Genomic DNA, 25211 nt, shown 5'->3' on the forward strand with positions numbered 1-25211 from the left:
CCTTGCCCAGAACAATTAAGCAGCTCTTTTAATCATTAAAATCTCATTTCTCTTGGATGAGTCAGTCCTGATCGCTATACATTCAAAGGCCACTCCATTCAGCCTACAGTCTGTTGCCCCCACACTCCCCACAGCAACATCTATGAACTGCGAAGCCAGGAGCAGATCTGGCAAACCCCTGGCGATCAAAGGGCAAATCCAAAGACACTTTTGTACACACTCACCATTTGGCAGCAAAACAATCCACTTCGGGAGCCCCACCAGGGCAGTGGCATTTAAATGTTATATTTATAGCTTATAAAGTGAAGCCCTGCCTGGTTTGCAAATCAACCTGGAGCTGCAAGGAGGGGCAGAGCATACAGAAGGCCTCAGGTCTCTAATTAGAGGAACCAAGGCAGCTGGACTGGGAAAGACTATTACCTGGGGTCATGAAGAGCAGATGCCAGGCAGCATCACTGAATACAGTGGACACTCGGGTTGTGAATGTGATCCGTGTGGGAGGCACATTCACAATCCGCAGCACCACGTCTGCGCATGCACAGGTCGTGATTCGGCACTTCTGCGCATGCGCAAAGTGCGATTTAGCACTTCTGTGCATGCACCGAAACCCGGAAGTAACCCGTTCCGGTACTTCCAGGTTCGGTGCAGTGCGCAACCCAAAAACGCGCAACCTGAACTGTGTCTGTAACCCGAGGTATGGCTGTATATGAATCTGTAATGTGACTCATTATAAGGTGGGGGGGGGCAATATTTGATCTGGCCTCTGGCCTGGATGCTTATATCCTCTGCCTCACAAACCATGGACCATGTTTAACAGGTGGGCAGGACCATGGGAGAGACCTCTAGTGCTTAACAACAACAACAACAGCAACAACAACAACAACAAAACAACAACAACAACAACAACAACAACAACAACAACAATAATAATATACCATCCTTCCTCCGAAGATCACAGGGCGGTTTACAGCATAACGCTACCAAATGAAAGCACAAAATACCTATCATAATAAGAACAAAAACAAAAAACCAATAACCCCCTCCCACAAACCACACTAGTGAAGTACTGTGGACCCCATTTTTCAAAAGGCAAGCCATGGACCCCCTACTTTTGAAAATTTGCCATGTTAAATCAAGATGGCAGACCGAAAATTTCAAAACTGCATTGTGCGGTGTTCCCCCCACTCATTTGACTTCCTGAGCAATGCTAAGCACTTACTGCTGGCATATATAATAAGAATAATATGATAATTTATTATTTGTACCCCGCCCATCTGGCTGGGTTTCCCCAGCCACTCTGGGTGGCTTCCAACAAAGATTGAAAATACATTAAAATGTCACACATTAAAAACATATATATATGCCCCCAATCCTGTGGATTTGGTTCTGAGGAAAAATATTACACAAATAGCAAACCAGTTTTCAGAAGCTTTAAGCTATGCCGGCAGGTCTTAATCTTAGGTAAATGGATGGAGCCCAAAGATGCTTTTCTCGATGTACAAGATATGAAGTTAATACTCACTTAAAAGTGAGGATTATTTCAAAACAAAGCACAAGTGTTTGATTAATGTAAAGGGTTATTTCTAAATACGCCATCTGTTACGCAATGGGTTTGCATGGCCTCCCCACAGGATTCAGGTCACAAAAGATTTACTCAATTCCCAGCTCTGTTCTCCTTATGTTCAAAGCAAAATACATACCAACTCAAGCGAGCGTGTGTTTAAAACTAGGGAGACAAGAGTAAATCAACACAGCTATCTAATCATTTCAGCTGCAATATCTGGCTTTTAAATAGGGCTGCCAACCTTTCGATCCACCACTGTAACAGTTTTAATACTGCCTTAATGTGAAGGCATCAGTGTGCTAATGTTTATCTTTGAAGTGGGGGGAGACACCTGACAATTTATGCACATCAAACTGCTTTGAAAGACAGGAGGGTAAGCCAGGCTAGCTATTTTCTGGTCAGCTGGCAACCTTCTTAAAATAGGCTGCTTCTTTGTTGAACCTCACAAATCAAAGGTTGAAATGGTGCCTGAAATCCAAGCCACAAATCCGATAAAATGGAATATTTGGACAAACTCTACTCATCTGCTCATAAGGAACATATTTATTTACATTCATTGAGGAATATTCAAACGACAAATAAAACTGCAAAACAAACAAACAAAAAACCCTAAACTATTTATACATTCTAGGCTATCCAGTGCAGAAATTACCTATAACAGTATACAGTGTCTCCTCAGACTTTACAGACAGTAATAATCTTTCAGAATATGTTTTTTTTTAAAAAAATCTGAAAGCCATGACCTTCATTTTCTCAAGAGTCAATACCACTGCAAGAAAGCAAGATTTCACCTAAACATTTGGAGATGCTTCTTTAGGTTCAGAAGTGGAACAGAGTTCATCAGGGTGCTTTGCTGAAGATCTTTAAGTGATGGCTGGATGGTCATGTTTTAGGGGAAGCTTTTAGTTGCAAGATTCCCAGACTGGCAAGGATCAGAGGGTCTATCTGCCCCCTTCCAGCTGTATAAAATAGTCTGTTGATTCTAGTACAACTTCCTAGAGCCAATATGGTAAATACTGCTCCTCTTACTTTGCAGTTAGAAATATAGAATCGCAAAGTTGGAAGGCACCCAATGGTCATCTAGTCCAACCCCCTGCAATGCAGGAATTTCAACATGCTGTCCCCCATCCAATTTAAAACCATACTGGACCCTGCTTAGCTTTGCAAATATTCTAGCAGCTTTACTGCTGCACCATAAGCAAAGTGTCATTTTTTAGGACCCTACCTTTTTATGGTTGTAAGTTGCTTTTAATATAATGCTTTAGTGCTGTAAGCCACCCTGGGTTAAGGATGAAGATTCATCAATCATTCAATAATAATTTCAGCAGAACTTTCAAACTGGGGCACTTAACTTGGGGAGGGGGCAACAAGATTATATCTAACTAGATTAACATATAATTACACTGCAACGAGATGGGGGCGGAGGCAATTATAAATGCTTTTTAAAAAGAAAAGAAAAAGTTGTGCCTTTAAAAGAAGCGATGCTTTCTTGGTAATTTTCCTGCATCCTCTCCCCTACTCTGGAGCACTCCCAGCGGCTTCATTCAGCCAGATAAGAGAAAACCCTCCACCTACAAGCCACACGGCTTCCAGGCAGCGCTGGCTAGGCTTTTCCAAGAGACACCGCAGAGTGGAACCGACATGGTATATTATTTCTTCTCTGGCTGCGCTTTTTCTAGCGACAACCAAGCGTAGATTTCCCCCTTTCTTTTGGCTGCAGGGAATATTGTTCTTATTCGCGCCCTGCCTGCGTTTTTTCCATGGGGCAAACGAGAGTGGATATCCCTCTTTTTATTGTTTTGGCAGCTGGGAATATTGTTATTATGCCCTGCCTGCCTAGTTTTTTTTTTTTTTCAAGGGTCAACCGAGAGTGGATTTCCCCCTTTTCCTTACTTTTTTGGCTGCTGGGAATATTGTTATTATTCCCTGCCTGCCTGCGTTTTTTTTTTTTTTCAAGGGACAATCGAGCGTGGATTTCCCTTGATCTGCAGCAGGGAATATTGCTGTTTTATTCCCTCCCACGGCCGGGCTATTGCAGGGACCGAGGGATACTCACACCACAGCAGCTCCTGCAGAGAGATGCTCCTGCGGGCTCGGCGCCTCCCCTGCTGCAACTGCTGCCGCTGATCAGGCGCCTCCCCCGCTACCTGCAAAAGACGCCAAGGTCTTTGCTTTGTTGCAACCTTCGAGCCTGGGAGCGAGCGGGGGGGGGGCGCCTCAACGCGCTCCCAGGCTGACTAATCAATCCCCCGCACGCTGATTGATGGCAGGGGATAGAGGCGAGCTGGCTGCAGGCTTCCCCGCTCTGCTTATGCTGCGGGCAGCGTTGCCTAAGGCGAGAGCGTGCCATAATCAGCTGCTGCTGGCTGGGCCATGGGCGCCTTTGAGGTTGCGGACTCTTTCCTTGGAGGTTTTAAAGCAGTGGTTGGATCACAATATGTCATGGATGCTTTAGCTGAGATTCTGTGTCCAGGGCTGCTGTCTACCAGCTCCATCTGGTACGCAGGCTGATGTCGCCCATCATTCAGTTTGTACAAACTTGACACACACAAACACACTCACACACTACATACGCTAGGCTTCTGTTATAAATTCATAGAAAATCAACCATACATCGGATCTGCACCGTTCCACTTTTATTTTACTCCATGAAGGAAGGACTACAAAATGGGGAAGGTTTGAAACAGGGCAGCCATAATCATTTGAGCATACCAGCACATACAAAGGAGGCCCTGCCCAGTTGCTATGCCAACCCTGATGGTCCTAAGACAGAAGACCATCAAGGTCACAAAGAACTTGCATATAGGAGTGGATTCAGCAGGGACTGGAACAAAGGACAATGATCAGCTCTTTCCTCTGATCTGCAAACTCCCCTTTGTCACCAGGAAAGTACTCATGGGGAGGGGGGAAAGGAGGAACCAGCCAGGTGACAAGATACTCAGGTTACCTCCACAACTAGTTGTGATGTAGCTGTGATGTAGTCTTAGGGGTGTAGTTTGGGGAATTAGTAACTAATAAAAGTTGGGGTCTTCTTTTGTTCTGCACTTCCATTTTGCTTCATCTTGTTGCTGGTGGAAGACCTGTCGCGACAGTATCCAATAAATGCCAAGCCTACAGGCTGCTGTTTTGCTCCAAGTTATCCTGGTTGGTGTCTGTTTTTGTCCAAGGGAGCCCTCTGATTTCTCCATTAACACTGAGACCCTACCTGCCCGCAGACTGTCTCGCCACAGTGATGCGTGCTCTGGTTATCTCCCGCTTGGACTATTGCAATACGCTCTATGTGGGGCTACCTTTGAAGGTGACCCGGAAAGAATAACTAATCCAGAATGCGGCAGCTAGACTGGTGACTTGGGAGTGGACGGCAAGACCGCATAACACCAGTCCTGAAAGACCTACATTGGCTCCCAGTACATTTCCAGGCACAATTCAAAGCCCTGGTGCTGACCTTTAAAGCCCTAATCCAGGGATCAACAAACCTTTTCAGCAAGGGCCGGTCCACTGTCCCTCAGACCTTGTGGGGGGCCAGACTGTATTTTTTGGGGGGAAATGAACAAATTCCTATGCCCCACAAATAACCCAGAGATGCATTTTAAATAAAAGCACATATTCTACTCATGTAAAAACACCAAGCAGGCCCCAGAAATATCCCAGAGATGCATTTTAAATAAGAGGACACGTTCTACTCATGTAAAAACATGCTGATTCCGGGACTGTCCGTGGACCAGATTTAGAGGGTGATTGGGCAAGATCCGGCCCCCGGGCCTTAGTTTGCCTACCCATGCCCTAAACGGCCTCGGCCCAGTACAGTTGTACCTCGGGTTACAGACGCTTCAGGTTACAGACACTTCAGGTTACAGACTCCGCTAACCCAGAAAAAGTACCTCGGGTTAAGAACTTTGCTTCAGGATGAGAACAGAAATTGTGTGGCGGAAGCACAAGGCCCCACTAGCTAAAGTGGTACCTCAGGTTAAGAACAGTTTCAGGTTAAGAACGGACCTCCAGAACGAATTAAGTTCTTAACCCGAGGGACCACTGTATAGCTGAAGGAGCATCTCCACCCCCATCTTCCTGCCCGGACGCTGAGGTCCAGCGCCGAGGGCCTTCTGGCGGTTCCCTCACTGCGAGAAGCCAAGTTACAGGGAACCACGCAGAGGGCCTTCTCGGTAGTGGCACCCGCCGTGTGGAACACCCATCAGATGTCGAAGAAATGAACAACCATCTGACTTTTAGAAGACATCTGAAGGCAGCCCTGTTAAGGAAGTTTTTAGTGTTTGAAGTTTTATTCTGCTTTTAATGCTCTGTTGAAAGCAGCCCAGAGTGGATGGAAGCCCAGCCAGATGGGCGGGGTATAAATAATAAATTATTATAATATCATTATTATTATTATTATTCCTGTATTGCAAGATGACCCTTGGTGTCCCTGCCAACTGCACGATCCTATGATTTCATAAATAAAACCATCTACCACTTGAAACTTGTGCTCACCCATGCTGATGCACTGAGTGCTGTGATAAGCTGCTTGACTCCCAGCTGCTTCACATCCAGCAGCACTCCCTCTTTCTAGGCAGTTGGCAACTCTGGTGTGCTTTTGCCAAATGCACCCTGCAAAAGAAGAGCTCCAAGGATCTCTGGGATCCTCTCAGTAATGGAGCAAATGCCACATGACAAGCAGCACAATGTCTGTGGGCTTTACATTCACCACCCATGTGCCATTAGCTCCCACTGCGCATGCATGAGCACACAAATGCAACTGTCTTTGCACTGTATGCAGAGCCATGCACATGCAGCAAGAGCACAATGACCAGGAGAGCCCCGCTGGGTCAGATCAAGGATCCAGCTGGCTCAGCATCAGATTCCTGAAAGTGACAGACCAGAAGATGCTTCTAGGTACCTTGGGAGCAGAAAAGTCCATTTATGTATGCGACCACGGCTGCACGGATGTTATTGGCCCAGAGATGGAAAGAAGATAAAGTTCCTACCAGAGAATAATGGCAGATGAAGTTGATGGACTATGCTGAAATTGCTAAAATGAATCAGAAATTAGGAAGACCAAAATTTTAATAAGGAATGGGGAAAATTTATAACATATCTTAAAGGTAAAGGGACCCCTGACCGTTAGGTCCAGTCGTGACCGACTCTGGGGCTGCGGCGCTCATTTCGCTTTATTGGCCAAGGGAGCCGGCGTACAGCTTCCAGCTCATGTGGCCAGCATTACTAAGCCACTTCTGGCAAACCAGAGCAATGCACGGAAACGCCGTTTACCCCCGCCGGAGTGGTCCCTATTTATCTACTTGCACTTTGTGCTTTCGAACTGCTAAGTTGGCAGAAGCTGGGACGGAGCAATGGGAGCTCACCCCATTGCAGGGATTTGAACCGTCAACCTTCTGATCGGCAAGTCCTAGGTTCTGTGGTTTAACCCACAGCGCCACCTGCATCCCTCTAACATATCTTAGACCATTGTAAACACTTAAAATCATCAGGATTGCAATATCACTTGTAGTCAGGGTGAATTCTGGACACAATGGAGATGTAAAAGATTTTGATCATCATAAAAGATGCAAGAGGAAGTTATTATAAAGGCGGGTGGAAGTCCAGGAGATTCCTTGGAATCTTGTTTTTATGATTTTTAATCTTGTTTTTATGATTTGTTTGATAAAGCTCTGTAAAATTTTAATTTGAAAATTTAATTTGAATTTTTTTTTTTAAAAAAGAAACAAACAGGGATGCACAGCTACCTCTCTCTCTGATTCAAGAGGTGCACCATCTCCAAACAGATTTAGAATGGCTCCATTTGATTCCCCACCCCGAAACTTGTGCATTCTCCATTTCTGGTGAACGGCCAAGAGGGTAACCTTTTAAGACTTCATAGGAAGGTGTTTTTCATCTGTAGACAGTTTCCAAGATTAAGTGTCCACGGTTCTTATTTTTAACGAGATAACATTTCTCTAATTACTTCTCCACCCACAGCAGGAATGTCTCCACAACACAAAGGCTGCGCACTGACCCCTCGCGCCCTCCGGAGGTACCAATTAAAAACAGAGAGAAATGAATTATTTTTCCTTACAGCAGTAATCACGATGTGCCATACAGCAAACTTGCTTTGTGTGACTAATAACACTGCCATAAGTCTTAGTTGATGCAGGTGTCAACTTTTATTCTTCCGGAACAGGAAAAAGCAAGGAGTATTTATTTATTTATTGGGTTTACATGCCACATTTTCCTAAGGAGCTCACAACAGCATACACAGTTCTCCCCCTCCTCATTTAATCTCCACAACCCTGTGAGGTAGGTTGGGCTGACAGGCAGTGACTGGCCCAAGGTCACCACCTAGAGTTTCATGGCTAAGCAGGGATTCGAACCTTGGTTTCCCAGCTCCTAGTCCAGTGCTCAAATCACTACACCACACTGGCTTTTTAGAGCATAAAATGTAATTCTTTGTTCTTGCTGTGCCTTTTTGTAACTGCCCAAGGTTCTAAATTGTGCCAGAAGCCTCCATGAATAGAGCAGGCTCCTCGCTTCAAAATTCATTTGTTGTTGAGACATTTACAGCACACCTTTCACCATGCAGTCCCAGGACCTGTTGAATAAAAGCTCAGTACAATCCAACTTTGTAATATGCTCTACCCCTCAAAGAGGCCTGTATTGGAAGGTACACTGATCTACCTATACAGAACGTATAGTGAAAGATTTCAACACCAGGCGTTTGCGGAAGGAGGCAGTTTAGACATCTGGGAGTCAAGTCAGTGATTTCAAAACAGAAGAACCTTGAATTGGGCTCAGAAGCATGCTGGCAACCAGTGCAGGTTTAAGGACTAGTGTAAGAGCACCCAGTCAATAGTGCCCATCTGCACCCTGGCTTTTACATCCTGTATCAATTGCAGCTTCCAAACAGTCTCCAAGGGCAGCCTCATGAAGAGTGCAGGACAATATAAAAGCTGCACCTAAGAACTGAGCTAAGTGCATGACCCCACATGACCCTTTTCGCCGCACTTGCCCTCTTTATGTAATGCCTGAAGAAGGCTAATATGTAAGAATGTCTGGGGTTGAGCTATGGCTTTCTCATGCCCCTTAATGATGGCAAATTAAAACAGGCACAGGGCGCAATCTGAAAATAAGTTCTGTCAACAAGACTAATCCCTGCTTCTCACTGAACAAAACTGTAGAACAGCGTCATCAAGGGAGGTGTTCACAACCGCCACCTCCTCTAGCCAAGCTTCCTCTGGCTGCTTTTAGGAGCCAGGATGGTCAAGCGTCAACTCAACACATGGATGGCCACAAAACTCCAAGCAACTGGTCTACAAGAGGCTGAGTAACCTGAAAGCCAGCCATCAAAATAGGACAAGCAGTTGGAGAGGAAATTCCTATCCATGTTCACACTATACTGTAATATTTACCCATCTATAGATTTACTTGAAGCCCCTGTCAAACTAGGGGCCTGTCAAACTAGTTTTACAGGTCTCTAAAGCATTTCAGGCAGTACCTGGGTAGAGCCTAAACTGGATGCCAGAATCATTCTCAGCATTTTAAAAGTGTGTTTATTGCTGGCCCAGGTATTTATTGGTCACTCTTCCCCACTTCCCTGTCACAGATTCTTTAAATTCTGGTGATGTCAGTTGATAATGTAGACATACGTTTCGGTGGAGATGCAATCAGGCAGCTTTCTGGGAAAAAATGTGATTGTTAAATTATAGACTATAGTATTTAGATACCTTACAAGTATTAATGGTTATATTAAAGTTCAGCTTCAAAACTGTTAAGCAAGGAGTAAGGCAAGGAAAACAGCCTCCCCTTCAGATCAGTTTTGGATATTCGTAACCAGCAAACCAGACATTGGGGCAAAACAAGAGAAGAGCATTTCCTTCAAGCCTACCTTGTATGTTTCCCAGAGGACATCTGGCTGGCTAACAAGACAGAAGGATGCATTAGATGGGTCTTTCGTTTGGATCTAGCAAGGCAAGTCTTATCTGTTGACATACTTCCACTTCAAGTAATTCACATGAAGCTCAAAGGTTTAACATGAACAGCACAAATGGGATTTCTAAGAGCCCCAAAGGCATTTCCTATAGGCATACATATTCTAGGCAGAGCTTATCAAATCAGAAAAGGTACAAGTAGCTAGAGTATCATCTACTCTCTGAGACATTTAAGCAAGATAAAAAAACCAGTTTCACCACTGAGCCCTCTAAATTGGAAAGAAAATTATTAAATAATAAAACTAAGATAATTTCAAATATGTACCGACTCCTCCTTAACTGGGAAGTCAAGGAGGAGGAGGTGAAGGGAGTGATGATTAGATGGGCGCAGGACATTGGACATACCATTCTGATGAGTGAGTGGGAACTCTTTGGAAGACAAATATGAATTTTACAGCATGCTATACCATCAAAGAAAACCTAATGAAGAGGTAGTTTAGATATCTTACTTCATCGAAGCTTTCAAAGATGTACAAAAATGTCTCAAACATATGCTGGTGGGAAAAGTGAAGGAAATATGTATCATACCTGTATGTGGTGGACATGCAGGAAAATTAAAGAGTTTTAGAATCTCATTTACAGTGAGATGAAAAAGATCTTTAAATTAACATCCTTTAAAAAATCCATCTTTCCTGCTTGGAATTCTAGGTAGAGATATACCAAAAAATGTAAAATAAATTTTCTTATATGCAACAGCCGCCGCCCGAATGTTAATTGCAATGAACTGGAAAGGGGAAAAGGTTCCAACCCTATCGGAATGGCAGAATAAATTACTAGAATACGCAGAAATGGCACAACTGACTAACAGGCTGAGAGGTAATACAAAACAGTTATTTATTCAAAAATGGGATATATTTAAGAGATACTGTATTTACAAAAACACAATAGCAGTATGACATCTATGACAGCATTTGAATGACCCCTGTGTAAATTAACTACAAAGAAATTAGGAAAACTGGTACGATATGTTGTACGAATGTATTAGAAAATGTAGAAAGATTAAGGTAATAATTGTAAGTACATTTGATATTAAAAATGTTAAATACATTGGGAGATGATGGGAAGTCAAACATACTTTTGTACAAATGTAGAGTGAAAGAGACTGTATAAGGTTGAATTAATTTATATTTGTAAATTTATATAAGATTACTTACAAAAGATTGTCTTTTTTATTTAAGATTTTTGTTATCTATGAATTTCAATAAAGTATGAATTTTAAAAAGAAAGAGAGAGAGAAGGTACAAGTAGCAGCAACATGCATGAATACCCAAGTTCTAATTCAGGGCTGTTACACCCACTGCACAGCAGCAAATCTGAGTTTGACACACACACCCCTATCTAGTAACTGACTACCTACCGTATTTTTCGCTCTATAGGACGCACTTTCCCCCTCCTAAATAGCAAGGGGAAATGTGTGTGTCTTATGGAGCGAATGCAGGGGGGAGGCAGGCAGGAAAAGCCCCCAAGAGCTGCACACAAGCTCCGTGCGGCTCTTGCGGGCTTTTCCCCAGGAGGGAGAAGGGACTGACTGGCCGCATCAGTCCCTTCTCCCACCTCGTACAAAAGCCCACAGGAGCCGCACACCCTTTAAAGAGCACACGGCTTCTACGGGAGATGGAGGGATTCCCCCACCTCCCGCAAAAGCATGCAAAAACCGCGCACCCTTTAAAGGGTGCGCGGCTTTTGCTGGCTTTTCTACGAGGGGGGGGAATTCCCCCCCCCCTCGTAGAAAAACCCACAGGAGCCGAGCACCCTTTAAAGAGCGTGCCGCTCTTGGGGGCTTTTCCCCGAGGAGGGACAAGGGACTGACTGGCCGCTTTTGCAGGAGGTGGGGGAATTCCCCCACCTCCCGCAAAAGCAGGGAGAAAGTCTGGGAGAAGCGCACAGGCTGCGTGCAGCCTGTCCGCTGCTCCCAGAGCTGGGGGGGGGAGGGGAATCATATTTTCCCCCTTGATTTCCCCTTCTGAAAACTAGGTGTGCCCTATGGAGCGAAAAATACAGTAATTTTACTGGGGCAAGGGGGTAAGGAGCTGCAAAGGCATGTTATTATTCATTAAATTTATACACTCTCCTTCAAAGATCACAAGGCAATTCAAAACATAAAACCACAAAATACTTAAATAAAAGGACTGTAACAACCCCTAACACATTTAAAAGGCCATAGTTTAATCAACCAAAGAACTAATGTGAGAGTAATGTTTTTGTCTGGCGCCTAAAGATATGTGATGAAGGCACTGGGCAAGCCTCCCAAGGGAAAGCATTCCACAAAAAGAGGTGCCAGAACTCACCATGAACGACTCCCTTGTTCTCTTTTAATGGCAATGGCGCCCACCTGAGAGGCACCGGAACTGACTTCCTGCGAGTTACAGCTGGAAAAAAGCCCTGATCATGTATCAATTACAACCTAGTACAGCACAGAAAAGCTGAATATAGACCTGTAAAGGGGTGGAGACAGAGTGGAAGAAATGGGGGGGGGGGGGAGAGCCATCACAAATGCTAGAGAATCCCTCTCCTCCAATGAAGTATTTTAAGTGAGACTCCAATTCCTCTAAAGAAAAAAGCACAGTGCTTTTCCTATGTGAACTGAAATCTGGAAAATTACAGGGGAACATTAAAATGTGCAGTCCCAGCCTTCTGATGCAGGACAATCCAGCAAAAAGGCATCAGCAAGATTGTGCACTTCAGAAAGTAGTAATGTGTTTTTTTTCCAAGAGGAAGTTGAATAGTTCTTAGAACACTATAAGGAACAATTATGGGAGCCAACTTCAAGATCTGATAGCTGGCAGGCAATTTCACTGTATTCTTTTCCATTCATGCTAAATACATTCTTATTTAGATAAGCCTACCCAAACGTTTATAAAGTTTTAATTTGTTTTAGTCTAGTCTATTGTGGTTCAAACTTTCTATATGTTTTAAATTATGGTTGTAAATTTTTTTTAGTGATAATCATATTGTTTTATCTTTTTATGTAAATGCTTTGAAGGCTTTTCCTGCAATCAAACAGTATATAAAAGGCATGTCCAACAGACAGACAGATTGTGATCTACAGGTAGATCACCGGACATCTGCAGCAGATTACTGGTAGATCATTGGCTTCCCCCATAGAAGCTGAACAACTGTGGCTCCCCTAAAAAAAAAAGCTCAACAATTTATCTCCTCCCTAAAAAAACCCCCAACATCTTTGACCTGAACCTCCCCAAAATGAGCCTTCCCAAAAGCTCCCAAAGCTCAACAACTTTGACCTGAACCCAAAAAAGGGGGTAGATCACTGCCAGTTTTTAACCCTGTGAGTAGATTGCAGTATCTTGGGAGTTGGCCACCCCTGGTATATAAAATTTAAAAAACACACACTTCTCAAGGAAAGTGCAACAAAATCAGTTCTTTCTGGAAACAAGCAATCAAGGCATAAGCCTCTTCTTTCATTGATACAAACCTTTTTCTTTATTTTTCACAGCTTCATCAAGTAAAGCTGGCAAAAAGTAATTGCAAGTCTATGCCCACTCGCATGGGTGTAAAACCCCACTGAAATTACAACTTAATCAAGATGCAAGTCACTAAAAATACAATGAGAATAAAAATAACAGACCAAAGGGAGGTTCCCTTTGTTTTGCAAATACCACTGACTTAGTTATAAAAGTATGCATACTTTTACAAAAAGTGCACTACAAGTCACAGTCTGCCACTGGGAACAACAAGCAGACATAATTTGTCACAAAATAAACTCAAGAGCAAAAGATGCAGAATAAAAAAATAAAAGTATTTGAACTGTAACATTTATTGCCTTAAATATAAAAAAAAATTAAAAATGCATTTCTGGGTCATCATTTCCACATAAGAATATCTATATAAAATTCCTTCCCATCAGTTGTCTAACAGCTTGGAAACGGCTTGTTTCCTCTGTTCTGCAGTCATGTGTTCACAGGCTTCTAAGACATTTGCAACAATTAAAGTCTGTTGAATTGTTTTGGCTTTCACCCAAATTCTCCCATTCATTCCTAAAACCAGTTCAAATGGATAAAGTTGTCCCAAATCTTGGATTATTTCACACTCCGGAGCTAAGAGTCTGCAATCAAAATAAAATGTGAAGGGAAGAAAAGTCAATATATGGCTCTGGTAAACTGTTCATACTTCTAACGGTTAAGACCTCAATTCTTACAAAGCTACATTTTTTTCTTTAGGACCTACCCAAATCAGAGCAGGTGTTGGGATGCTTTTTTTAAAAAAAGGATTTTGCTGAAAAAGTACCGTATTTTTCACCCTATAGGACGCACTTTTTCCCCTCCAAAAATGAAGGGGAAATGTGTGTGCATCCTATGGGGTGAATGCAGGCTTTCGCTGAAGCCTGGAGAGCGAGAGGCATCGGTGCGCACTGACCTTTCTCGCTCTCCAGGCTTCAGGAAGCTATCCGCAAGCCTTGCGAGTCCGGCGGGAGTTGCCGCCAGGCTCGCAAGGCTTGCGGATAGCAGCCTGTTCTGGGGGCTGGGGTCGGGGGGGGGGATATTTTTTTTATATTCATTTTCCCCAAAGCGAGGTGCGTCCTATGGGCCGGTGCGCCCTATAGGGCGAAAAATACGGTAACCTGCAATTTCACAGGCCCACTCATTTTGGGACTTGGGAGATGCCCATTATCAAGTTATATCTCACTAAGATGAGGTGGTATAAAACATTTTCATGGGACTATCACTCTTTAGATTGCTGGTCAAGAGGGCTAAGGGCAGAGTGAGAAACTACATGACTGACTGATAAATTAACGTATTATTTGTGCAACAAAAACATGCCAGGGAGAAAAGTTCTTCCTTGGCTTTCTTCCCAAACATTTTAGTTTTGTATATGCAAAGAATCTTCAAGAAAAACATAACCTCTCACATCTAAAGCACTAAAGTCCTGGAAGAGTTTGTGTCAGTTACCCTGATAGAAGTCTGTATTGATTAGTAGTCTTCAGTTATTACATCTTTTTTTTTAGTTACGTCAATTTTGACATGCAATTAAAATGCCAAAGTGATATTAATCCTAGTTCGCATATAACAGTTGCACTGCCAAGCATGTAATTTGCTTTTGCAATCTAAGCTAGAACTTCCAAGCTCAAAATACTTGGTTAGAAATCTGTCACACTTACTTTCTTATTAGGCCTAATGACACCTTGAATAAGAAACCATCTTGTCCAATGATTCCCATTCCATTTGCTCGGCCACTGCTGTCAATACAGACCATCTCAGGTTCCATATCTTTATTGGCAACAATGAACTGTCCATAAATAAGGTCTCCCACCTAAGGAAAAAAATATACATAAATAGATGAAATGGTTCTGAATGTGTAACTCTTATGAAAGGTATTGTGTTCAACTTTAATACATTTATATCCAATTAGCTTCGTCACACAAGAATGTTTCTATATTCATCTGAAATGTGGGAGGCTATGTTACATTACAAATTAAGAGTTTTATTAAGAAATCATTTTGCCAGGCATGTAGTTGCTTGCTGTTCTCATTAAACAGGGCAACAAAAGTCTGTGAGATGTAGTGTTGGCACGTCGGTCAACTGACATAAAATATTGTCGAACAACAAAAGACATCCGAGCTTAAGTGTCAATAGTCCAGCAGTAAAAGGAAGACCCAACATCAGACTCTTAACTGTCCAACACTGATTTTAAAAGGAACCCAAACAGGCAAAGCCTGTTCCTATTACTCTTGGCTATCTAAGCATGACAATGAGTAATTTGTTACCACATGCATATTCCAAAGATCAGGAGCTCTTGTCATAAATTGACAGATGGAGAAGGAGCAACATGCAAAGGAATTTAAACTTTTTGCTCATGGTGTACGTGATCTCCTTCAACATGTTCACACAGAGATCTACTGATAAAACACTGTGACTAAAGGAGAGGTATTGACTCAATATTACCATTGTGAATAATTAGCACAAGCCTAACAACATAATCCTGTCTATGGCAGTAAATCACACTGAACTCAACGAGGCTCTCACGAAATTGTGTATAGAATGTAGCTTTAGGGAATCAATGCTGTCAGTCATGTTCAGACTCCTCACCTGCACGTTTGGCCTGTTTCTTTTGGTTGCGCCTTCAAATGCCAAGTAGGATAGAGATGCTTGCTCACTTCCCCCAACATCCACTTTGAATATGTCCCCAGCTTTGGTGGTCACTATGCCAATCACATGGTCTCCCTTGACTGGAACATACTAGTCATGAAAAGAATTTGGGAGCAAAGGAGGAAAGTAATTTTAAATATGCAGATTGGTTTAGCCTTCAAAACAAGCAAAATGCCAATATTACACAGTATGCTCCTCAAACACAATCCATCACAATCCACTTAGCGTAGCAGCAGAATGACCAAGAATGGGCAAAGTGGACACACTGTTCTCTGCAGGAGCCCGTATGTTTGTACTAAACTATGGTTTACCTTGGTGCAGCAGCCCGTATGTTTGTACTAAACTATGGTTTACCTTGGTGCAGCATGTGATCCAAACCATTCTGCCCATATATACACACATACAAAATCTGGGCATAAGACCTTACAGTGTTGTCATAAGGTGTATGGAGATGAAGTATAGGGTATTCTTAAAAGGTTCATACTACACTTCATCCAATTTCACTCTGCATCCTGGTACAGTACAGTTAATCGCTAAAATCGTGTTTATTATACATAGTGAATAACATAATAATGAAATAAAAACACAGCAAAATGCTTGGTTTCCAACTCTCTTGGGCTATTCTGACATGAATCAAAGGACACTGTAGCCAAAGTGGGTTCTTACAGAAAACCGATTCCAGAAAGTGCTTAATATCTGTTCTAGCTGAAAAGGTGTTCTCCAAGTTGCGGGGTATCAAGATTATACAGATCTCCTACCAGAGGCGTTACTGGATGAGGTTAACATTTTTAATATAAAAAAATAAAACAAGCAGCGCTGTACAAAACAACAGCACCTTTTTTTGTAAACTGCTTTGACTGTTATTGCAGTTTTACAATTCTTATGAAACAAACAAATAACGCGGTTGTTATGAAACCAGTCCTCCTCCCCACCTTCCTTAATAATAATTGGGAATGTATTTATTTGGCATATCGTCCTTCACCCGTAGATCTCAGGGCGGTTCAAGACATTAATGACTGTCTGGAATCCTGTCTGCAGTGCGACTGAATGAGGCACTGTTTTTAATTAATTTTTTTTTTAAGCCTAAAAATTCCAGTACTATAGAAAACACCTTTTTTTGTAACCCAGTCTGCTGCTGTTGTTTTAAAAAAGAGAACCATTCTACAGAATAAATAAATGAAAACGTGGCCAGAAAAAGCTCGCCTCCCTGTCTCCTCCCTGTGAAATAACGGTGCTGAATCCCCGACGAGGCGCCCGCCAACCGCCACCCTGCCACGCATGCGCCGTTTCCCAGCCCGCCACTTCCGTCAGCCCGCCCCGCCTTACCCGCCTCTGCTGAGAGTCCACCCAATAGGTTCCCCCGGAGCCACTTCCGCCGCCGCGGTAGCGCAGCAGCCCGCACTTGGCGACCAGCAGCCCGTCCCCGCCGCGCCTCAGCCCGGGCCCGCAAACCAGCCGCCCTTTCTGGGGGCCTCCAGTGGCCAAGCACAGCCTCTCGCTGTCCGCCTCGGCGTGGCCCGGCAGGAACAGGGCGTCCCCCGGCAGCACCACCTGCCCTACAAGCTCCTCAGCCGAGCGCGCCATGACGCCACAAAACAGCCCGCTTGCTCCTGCTTTCACTGCGCATGCGGGAATAAGGGCCTTCTCGCGCATGCGCAGGCGATTCCCTCCGTCCTCTCTCTCTCTCTCTGCCCTTCGTCCTTTGCCAGGATCGCCGATGGACTCCTGCCACTATAGAGATAGAATGGGCTAGAAAGGCACTCGCCTCCTGGCATCCTTTCCCACGGGATCGTAGAATTTTAGAGTTGGAAGGGACCCCCACTGGTCATCGAGTCGAACCCCCTGCAATGCAGGAATCTCAACTAAAGCATTCATGGCAGGTGGCCACCCGGTTGTCACAGAACTGTAGAGTTGGAAGGGACCCCGAAGGTCATCTACAGAATTGAGCTACTGTATCTCCTTTGTTGATTGGGAAGGGACCCTCCCAGGGTCATCTAGTCCAACCCCGCTGCAATGCAGGGATTTCAAGGGAAGCATCAAGGGCAGACGGTCGTTTTGCAGTGTAGGAGGAGTGAGAGCGCCATGTGACTGCATGCATGCATGCAAAAGGAGCGAAACTGGGGGGTGGTATTTGTGTGTGGGATGTCTGTTAGGCACAACAGTTGCTGATTTGCTATCAAGCCCCGTTCAAGGTGTTGCTGTTAGCATGCAAAGCCCTTAACAACTTGGGATCAGTTACAGGTAGAGCCGTGTTGGTCTGCCTTAGTCAAAACAAAACAAAAATAAAAATTCCTTCCAGTATTCCATCTTCAGATACCAATCTGAAGAAGTGCGCATGCCCATGAAAACTCATACCAATAACAAACTTCCTTGGTCTCTAAGGTGCTACTGGGAGGGTTTGGTTTGTTTGGGATCAGTTTAGCTGCGAGATCGTCTTACACTCACTCAACCGCTTCAGTCTGCAGAACTGGCACTGCTACAGGTGGTGCCACATAATACCCGCTCTGCATTGGTAAGAAATCCATCTTCTAATATGGCAGCACCTATGCTATGGAACTCACTGCCTATTGACACCAGGCAGGCACCTTCACTACCCTTAGACAAGCATCCCCTGTATGTAGAATATTGGTGTGTGTTTTAATCTAGTTTTAGTTTATCACTGAACTTGTCTCAGATATTTTAATTACCTCTGTAAATATTCCTTTCTAGCTTCAACTTTCTAATTTAACAGGGAATGAGATAAAAGACCACAATGATTCATCTCCTGGTTTCCAAAGCTATGGCGACACCATCTGGTAGTTAGTGGAGACACAAAGATATGTGACAACCGCCATTGAGTTTTTAAGAAGCACAGTACAGTAGCTGAGTAAGTCTATCATGCACATCTCAAGAGTAATAAAGTCTTGAAAAAGTGTAATGAAAACCGACAAATCTAGACCTGAATTTTATTTGCATGACCTTTTCCCTAATATGAAAATGTCAAAGTTAAAAGGACTCTTGCGGTTTAGTTCTACTGAAATCAACAACTGTAGTAGAAACACCTTGATCATCCAACCCAGAACACTGCAAGTTAGAGAAACAGAAGAATCTAAACCAACTCAGAAGCTGCTGCTTTCATTTTTGGGTCACAGTCCTATGCACAACATCTTGTGAGAAAGTCCTGCTGAACTCAATGGGACTTAATTCTGAGTAAACATGGTTAGGATTGCACTGTTACTCCAAATTCAGCTCTTGACTGGATTTGGATTCCTCATCCGGAGTGGCTTCTTCATCTTCCGTGTCATCTTCTGTTTCTGTATCATGTTCATTCTGATTTACTTCATCATGTTCCAACCGGCTTTCACCTCCGTCATCCATTGTCTCCTGCGGAATCCGATTAAAATCTTCATCCATGGTTATCTCTGTCAAGCCTTCCTGGAGAGTTGTGCTGATATTCTCCTCACCAGGTGTCTCACCCAATTCAGCCTTTACAACACTGATGTAACCTTGATCCAATTTGTCTTCTAAGGTTTCTTTCTTTGACTCAGAAGTATTTTCATGTTTTTCTGGAATCCTCACATCCTTCTCTTCTGTTCTCTTCTGTTAATACAAATCAACATCATATACATGAGCACAGGGACATACACCACCATGAAAATTCTCCTTTTGAAATCAGTTATAATAATTTATCATTTATACCCCGCCCATCTGGCTGGGTTTCCCTAGCCACTCTGGGCAACTTCCAAGAAAATATTAAAAATACAATTATTTTGTAACAAAAATATTTAATAAATAATAAAATGTTCATAATAACTCAACCTCAGCCAAGGTAGTCTTTGGCCATAAGGACCTTCACTGAGTCCTCAAGCCAGCATGGCATATGCTGGACTGTTTGGGCAAGGAAGAATGCCTTCCCAGGGAGGCAGTACTTTTTTACAACCCAATAAAGAATACTCCCTTATAAATAAAGTAAGAAAACAACGTTCTTATCTAGTGAACCTTCTGTTCTTATGAATACAGGCATTCCACCCACCCACTGACTCAAATGTTCACTTCCTCTCTCCTTATATTGGTGGTTCTCCCGCTGATGATTGATTTCACACTTATAGTTTCCATTTGTTTTTCCTGTTTCAGGGTGATCCAACAGTGATGTTGCATTTCTGCGTATGTTGCAGATGTTTCCATTTTTAAGTTAAGTTGGAGAGCGATAGGTAGCTACTCCCACTCTACAGGAAGTGGCCTTTCTACCTTGCCTTTCCAACCCCCAGGGTCGGACCTAACCCAGAATGGAACAACCTATCTGCAAAAACAAAAAGTACACTAGATGAGAGCTTTGGTTATTTTTCCCTCCTGAACTGTACCTCTTCAGACTAGAGTTAGTAACACTGCATGTTTGAATGTTTCTAATAAAATTACCCTCCTTGCATGTCCAAGACTACAAAATTGGGGAGAATATTCATTTTGTGTGTGTGCAGGGTGCTTGGTATATACAGTGGTATATACAGTGGTAAACTCTCCTTTAGGGAAGCAACATCATGAGGTCACAGTGGCTTCCTCTCTCCTTTAAGGAGACATCATCATGAGGTCACTGGCTTTTTTCTCTCCTTCAGGGAGGCAACATCATCATGAGGTCACAGTGGCCAGCCACCCTCGATCCGGGAGGCAGTAGCATCATGATGTCACAGTGGCCAGTCTCCCTCCTTCCGGGAGGAAACATCATCATGAGGTCACTGGCCAGCCACCCTTCTTCCGGAAGGCAGCATCATCATGAGGTCACAGTGGCTTTTTTCTCTCCTTTAGGGAGGCATCATCATGAGGTCACAGTGGCCAGCCTCTCCTTCAGAGGCATCATGAGGTCACAGTGGCTTTTTTCTCTCCTTCAGGGAGGCAGCATCATCATGAGGTCACAATGGCTTTTTTCTCTCCCTTAGGGAGACATCATCATGAGCCAGTGTGTTGTAGTGGTTAAGAGTGGTAGTCTTGTAATCTGGGGAACCAGGTTCGCGTCTCCGCTCCTCCACATGCAGCTGCTGGGTGACCTTGGGCCAGTCACACTTCTTTGAAGTCTCTCAGCCCCACTCACCTCACAGAGTGTTTGTTGTGGGGGAGGAAGGGAAAGGAGAATGTTAGCCGCTTTGAGACTCCTTAAAGGGAGTGAAATGCGGGATATCAAATCCAAAAAAAACTCTTCTTCCTCATTCCAGGAGGCAGCATCATCATGAGGTCACAGTGGCCAGCCTCTCTCCTTCCGGGAGGCATAAACTGTTAGGATATTTCCGTTCCACCTTAAAAGGGAGCAGGCTTTGTGAGTCACAGAGTCCGCGTATTTCCTGTTCACAGGAAGTTTATGTTTGTCTATTGCTTTCGTTTTCTCTCTGTGTCTGAGACATCGAAGCAGGCAGTCATGTTTTCTCTTTGTTCTGACCAACGCTGAATAAAGTTATAAATAATGCTCTCTTGAGTGCATCTTTCGCTATGTGAACTCTGCTGATAAGAGCGTGCACCAGCTCTGGAATATGGTAAGCTATTTCTGGAAGCTCGTGTCGCTAATTGACTGATACTGTATCGATGGGAGATCGATGGATCGTCCGGCATCGGCGTGGGGCCTTGATGGCTGATGTCTCCCTGGCAGTATCCCAACATAAACATCATGAGGTCACAGTGGCCAGCCACCCTCGTTCAGGCAGGCCTCATCATCATGGAGGCAGCATCACCATGAGGTTACAGTGGCCAGACTCTCCTTCAAGGAGGCAACATCATCATGAGATCACAGTGGACAGCCTCTCTCCTTTAGGGAGGCAGCATCATAATGAGGTCACAGTGGCTTTTTTGTCTCCTTCAGGGTAAAGAAGAGAGGCTAGTGGTGTATAGTCTGGGGAGGAGACTTTAATCTCATGACCTACATCTCTCCTCATCCAAAACTAATGTTATTCATTATAATATTATAAGCTTTTAGGATCTTGACACACCAATTAATTCCCTCTCTCTTTCAATTTATTTTATTCATCTGATTCCATGCATTGACTAGAGACTTAGATTTTAGACTCATACAATCTGCTCAGCTTCTTCCCTTTGTCCTGAGGTTCCCAGATGGAAGTGAGAAATGTCCATAAAAAATAATGGAGAAATTGAGGATTTCATTAGAGCTATAACTGGTCAGCTACACACACCTGACTCCAAGCAATAGAGATAGGAAAGACAAAGGAGCTCCCGTCTAAAGTGTTCATTGAGAATCCAGAAATTCATTCACCAAACAATTAGTTACTCTGTTTTCTTATCTCGGTGCCCACATTCTTGGAAGGTCACAGTTCGTGGAAGGTCATAGAGCAGTTGTTTTATTTAAAAAGAAAGCTTTTTCATTTACACACTTTTATACTTCTGCATACCTGGGTATATAGAAACTACTCCCTTATTTTTTGGTGGCCTCATTTTACTCTCAGACTGAAAAACTCAACCACCCAGTTTCATTATTAAAAGGGAATTCTGAGACAATAAACCCACATACATGTTGTTACTCACTTCATTTATATGATTTTTGTCAGTTTCTTCAATACTCTGCAGAATTGGTACTCCATCCTTCCCAGATAACTCTGCAGTTGTCTTCTTGGATTGCTGCTCTTTAATGATCTTTATAAAATAAAAATGTGATTTAGCTAACTAAAACAAATGATTGATGGTGTCTCAGCCACTCATCATTTAAAACCCAATAGCCATTCACTACAATGGTATTACTGGCTTATTTTGAGCCCTCTGCTGTCATTACAAATCATCTCACCTATTCATATGGTAAACTTAATATTGCTTAGGAAAGGGTTTCAGACCTGCTGCTGTTTTTCAAATTTCTTGGCAACCAGGAGCTCTTCTGCTTTCAGCTTTTCTATCCTCTTCGCTTCTGCAAGGGCTTCTTCATGCTCACGTTCCAGCTCGGCCCTCTCTACCCTCCTCTAAAAAAAGCACAAAGTATTGGGGAAGCGCACAAAGGATTAATAGAAATCCTGTCTCCTTGATGCTAGCTTTCTTCACCATTTGCTTTTAAATTAAGAAGAGATGCATTACCTTTTCTTCTTCATTTAATCTGTTCTTGTAGTTGTAAATAAAGTGTGCCAGGAAATCGATTGGGTCCACAGGCCGACGGTCCGCCGCTTCCGCAAGTCCCTCAGCCAAACATCTTCCTATGCGTCCCTTGAGATATTTCACATCCATCCCCATCTTGTGCCAAGCTCTGCATGGATATGGTACATTGGGTGAACTCTTGCCAGATCACATCCCTTCCTTCCAAGTTAATAAAATCAATGTTCCGGAAATAATTCCCAAGATCCTGCACTCTAATCACGTTTCTTTACCTTTTGCCTTTGCCAGCGTCCTCCCTGCACTTTCTTACATCTCAGCTGTATTTTCAAAGCATACTTTGCTTTCTGCAGCGAATGAAAACATTTTTATTATTTATTAAAATTGTAATATATATATGGGTATAGATAGTTAGCAGGGACGCGGGTGGCGCTGTGGGTTAAACCACAGAGCCTAGGACTTGCCGATCAGAAAGTCGGCAGTTCGAATCCCCGCGACGGGGTGAGCTCCCGTTGCTCGTCCCTGCTCCTGCCCACCTAGCAGTTCGAAAGCACGTCAAAGTGCAAGTAGATAAATAGGTACCGCTCCGGCGGGAAGGTAAACGGCGTTTCCGTGCGCTGCTCTGGTTTGCCAGAAGCGGCTTAGTCATGCTGGCCACATGACCCAGAAACTGTACGCCGGCTCCCTTGGCCAATAAAGCGAGATGAGCGTTGCAACCCCAGAGTCGGCCACGACTGGACCTAATGGTCAGGGGTACCTTTACCTTTATAGATATTTACTGGAGCTAAACCAGTTGGGACAAGAAGCTGCATGCACAGCAGCTCCTCTGCATGCACAGGAGGGATGCTGGAAGAGGCCTCCCACAAATCCAATGGGAGATAAATACAGTGGTACCTCGGGTTAAGTACTTAATTCATTCCGGAGGTCCATTCTTAACCTGAAACTGTTCTTAACCTGAAGCACCACTTTAGCTAATGGGGCCTCCTGCTGTCACCGCACCGCCGGAGCACGATTTCTGTTCTCATCCTGAAGCAAAGTTCTTAATCCTAGGTACTATTTCTGGGTTAGCGGAGTCTGTAACCTGAAGCGTATGTAACCCGAGGTACCACTGTATATGCAAACGGAGCAGGAAAAAGAGAAAAGACCAGTTACTTAATATTTGCATAGCACAATGATCACATCACCTTGGCGATCCTGACAGCCCTTCACAGGAACTGTGGCTACACTCATTTGGTGGAGCATGCGACTCTTAATCTCAGGGCTGTGGGTTCAAGCCCCACCTTGGGCAAAAGATTCCTGCATTGCAGGGGGGTGGATTAGATGACCCTCAGGGCCCCTTCCAACTCCATGAATGAGTGTGTGATTCTATCAACACCCCTGATCATTCCTTTCCCAAAGATTCGGTAAGAAACAGCGATTGCTAGCCGGTGGGTGCCCCAAAGATTGGGGAACGCCGAACAAAGCCTTACCTTTTACGGGACCAAAGTGAGCAAAAGTTTTTAAACTTTGCAAGGAAGCCTTTTGCATCCCAGTCAATTAAATAAACCCTTTATATTTAAAGTCTACTTAAAAATTAATTCAGAAAAAGAAAAGAAATGTGTCCCAGGTACAGAATTTTTAAATTTTTCTTTAGGTAGCTTTATAAATGACATTAATGCTACTATCCCTCCAAAGTAAATAATTAAATCTGCACCGTACCACTAGCCAGCCAAGCGCCCCTGCGAATCCGCTTGTTTCCCCGGACTGCACTCTGCCTTATGGGGCCCGATCGCGGGGGTTCGGGCTCCCCGTCGCCTAGCAACCGGGACGCCTTACTCGGCATAGCCCCGCCCACGAGGCGGCGCAGTACATCCACAAGCGTCTCGGCTGCGCGCGCGCGCGCACTGCTGCTGCCTCATTGGCTTAATCGCCGCACGCCTACTGTTTCCGTCTCCCGGCATAACAAGAGATAGGAAAGGGGGTTAAAAGGAAGAGAAGCCCTACTGCTGTCGTCTTCAGGGTGCCGTTCCGTCTCCCTACCTGCAGCAGAGAGATAGGAAAGGAGAGAGAGAGAGAATCCCTTGCTGCTCCCGTCGGAATATCCTGTTTTGTGTATTATTACCGTGGAAACAGAAAAGCACGCTAGCTGGTTGTACATGAGATGGACATAGGAGGAGATAGCAGAGCCCAATTCTCCAGGTCTGGAAGGCGCTGCTGTGCAAGAAGAGTTCGAGCTTGAACCCAACTGCGCAGCACGATTTTTGAAATGATTAATTTTTAACAACATTTTTGTTTATTGAAAGTATTTACGACCCGCTCTTCATTCAAAAGTGCCAGGGTTGAAATGTACACAGTGTAAATTTATATAAAATTTATATAAAATTATATATATATATATAATTATATATATAAAAACACAGCCAAAAACTTAAAACAAAATATAGACTTCAGTTACAAATAAATTCAGCACCCGCAGCAGAAATTCAAATGCGCAATACACCTCACTCATTCCCAGATTCCTGGGTTGTAAGCCAGAAGGCATTG

At 43.7% G+C, this 25211-nt stretch overlaps 3 protein-coding genes and 1 long non-coding RNA gene across 5 annotated transcripts in view; 1 reads left to right on the plus strand and 3 right to left on the minus strand.

Annotated features, from left to right (window-relative positions):
- Window positions 1-3772, minus strand: part of PRXL2A (peroxiredoxin like 2A) — a 28072-nt gene extending 24300 nt beyond the window's left edge. Inside the window, exon 1 of the mRNA XM_081913833.1 lies at window positions 3621-3772. The gene's annotated coding sequence lies outside the window, so the exon portion shown is untranslated. The remainder of the gene's footprint in view (window positions 1-3620) is intronic.
- Window positions 3773-12951: 9179 nt separating this feature from the next.
- EXOSC3 (exosome component 3) lies at window positions 12952-17258 on the minus strand. Its single transcript, XM_081913814.1, has 4 exons — window positions 16968-17258; window positions 15582-15731; window positions 14654-14805; window positions 12952-13600 (listed from the first exon to the last, which is right to left on the minus strand). Exons 1-4 carry the CDS (start codon window positions 17223-17225, stop codon window positions 13399-13401), a joined length of 762 nt encoding a protein of 253 aa, XP_081769940.1. The 5' UTR covers window positions 17226-17258; the 3' UTR covers window positions 12952-13398.
- A 1311-nt stretch (window positions 17259-18569) lies between these two features.
- On the minus strand, window positions 18570-24931 carry LOC309371154 (uncharacterized protein). 2 transcript variants are annotated; one of them, XM_081913826.1, is made up of 6 exons: window positions 24387-24931; window positions 22964-23035; window positions 22677-22842; window positions 22442-22564; window positions 22140-22247; window positions 18570-19220 (listed from the first exon to the last, which is right to left on the minus strand). In XM_081913826.1, the coding sequence occupies exons 3-6, from the start codon at window positions 22827-22829 to the stop codon at window positions 18855-18857; spliced, it is 750 nt and encodes a 249-aa protein (XP_081769952.1). In that variant the 5' UTR covers window positions 22830-22842; window positions 22964-23035; window positions 24387-24931; the 3' UTR covers window positions 18570-18854. The 2 variants fall into 2 exon arrangements, with proteins under 2 accessions (XP_081769952.1, XP_081769953.1); XM_081913827.1 differs by lacking the exon at window positions 22964-23035.
- Window positions 19234-20559, plus strand: LOC309371319. Its single transcript, XR_014169046.1, has 3 exons — window positions 19234-20160; window positions 20393-20437; window positions 20476-20559. It is a non-coding gene; the product is annotated as an uncharacterized lncRNA (long non-coding RNA).
- Window positions 24932-25211: the final 280 nt, after the last annotated feature.

The sequence above is a fragment of the Podarcis melisellensis genome (assembly GCF_964234715.1).
Source record: "Podarcis melisellensis genome assembly, chromosome: 5".
NCBI classification, from domain to species: Eukaryota; Metazoa; Chordata; class Lepidosauria; order Squamata; family Lacertidae; genus Podarcis; species Podarcis melisellensis.

Bases quoted from the DNA above. Each gene is read 5' to 3' on its own strand.
- EXOSC3 (XM_081913814.1), bottom strand. From the start codon at position 17,225: ATGGCGCGCTCGGCTGAGGAGCTTGTAGGGCAGGTGGTGCTGCCGGGG. The intron at 14,806-15,581 runs GTGAGGAGTCTG...TTTTTTCCTTAG, and splicing joins GAAACAGGCCAAACGTGCAG to GTGGGAGACCTTATTTATGG. The intron at 13,601-14,653 runs GTAAGTGTGACA...TTTTGATTGCAG, and splicing joins TCATTAGGCCTAATAAGAAA to ACTCTTAGCTCCGGAGTGTG.
- LOC309371154 (XM_081913827.1), bottom strand. From the start codon at position 22,829: ATGGGGATGGATGTGAAATATCTCAAGGGACGCATAGGAAGATGTTTG. The intron at 22,248-22,441 runs GTCTGAAACCCT...TATTTTATAAAG, and splicing joins AATTTGAAAAACAGCAGCAG to ATCATTAAAGAGCAGCAATC. The intron at 19,221-22,139 runs GTGAGTAACAAC...TTGTATTAACAG, and splicing joins ACAAAAATCATATAAATGAA to AAGAGAACAGAAGAGAAGGA.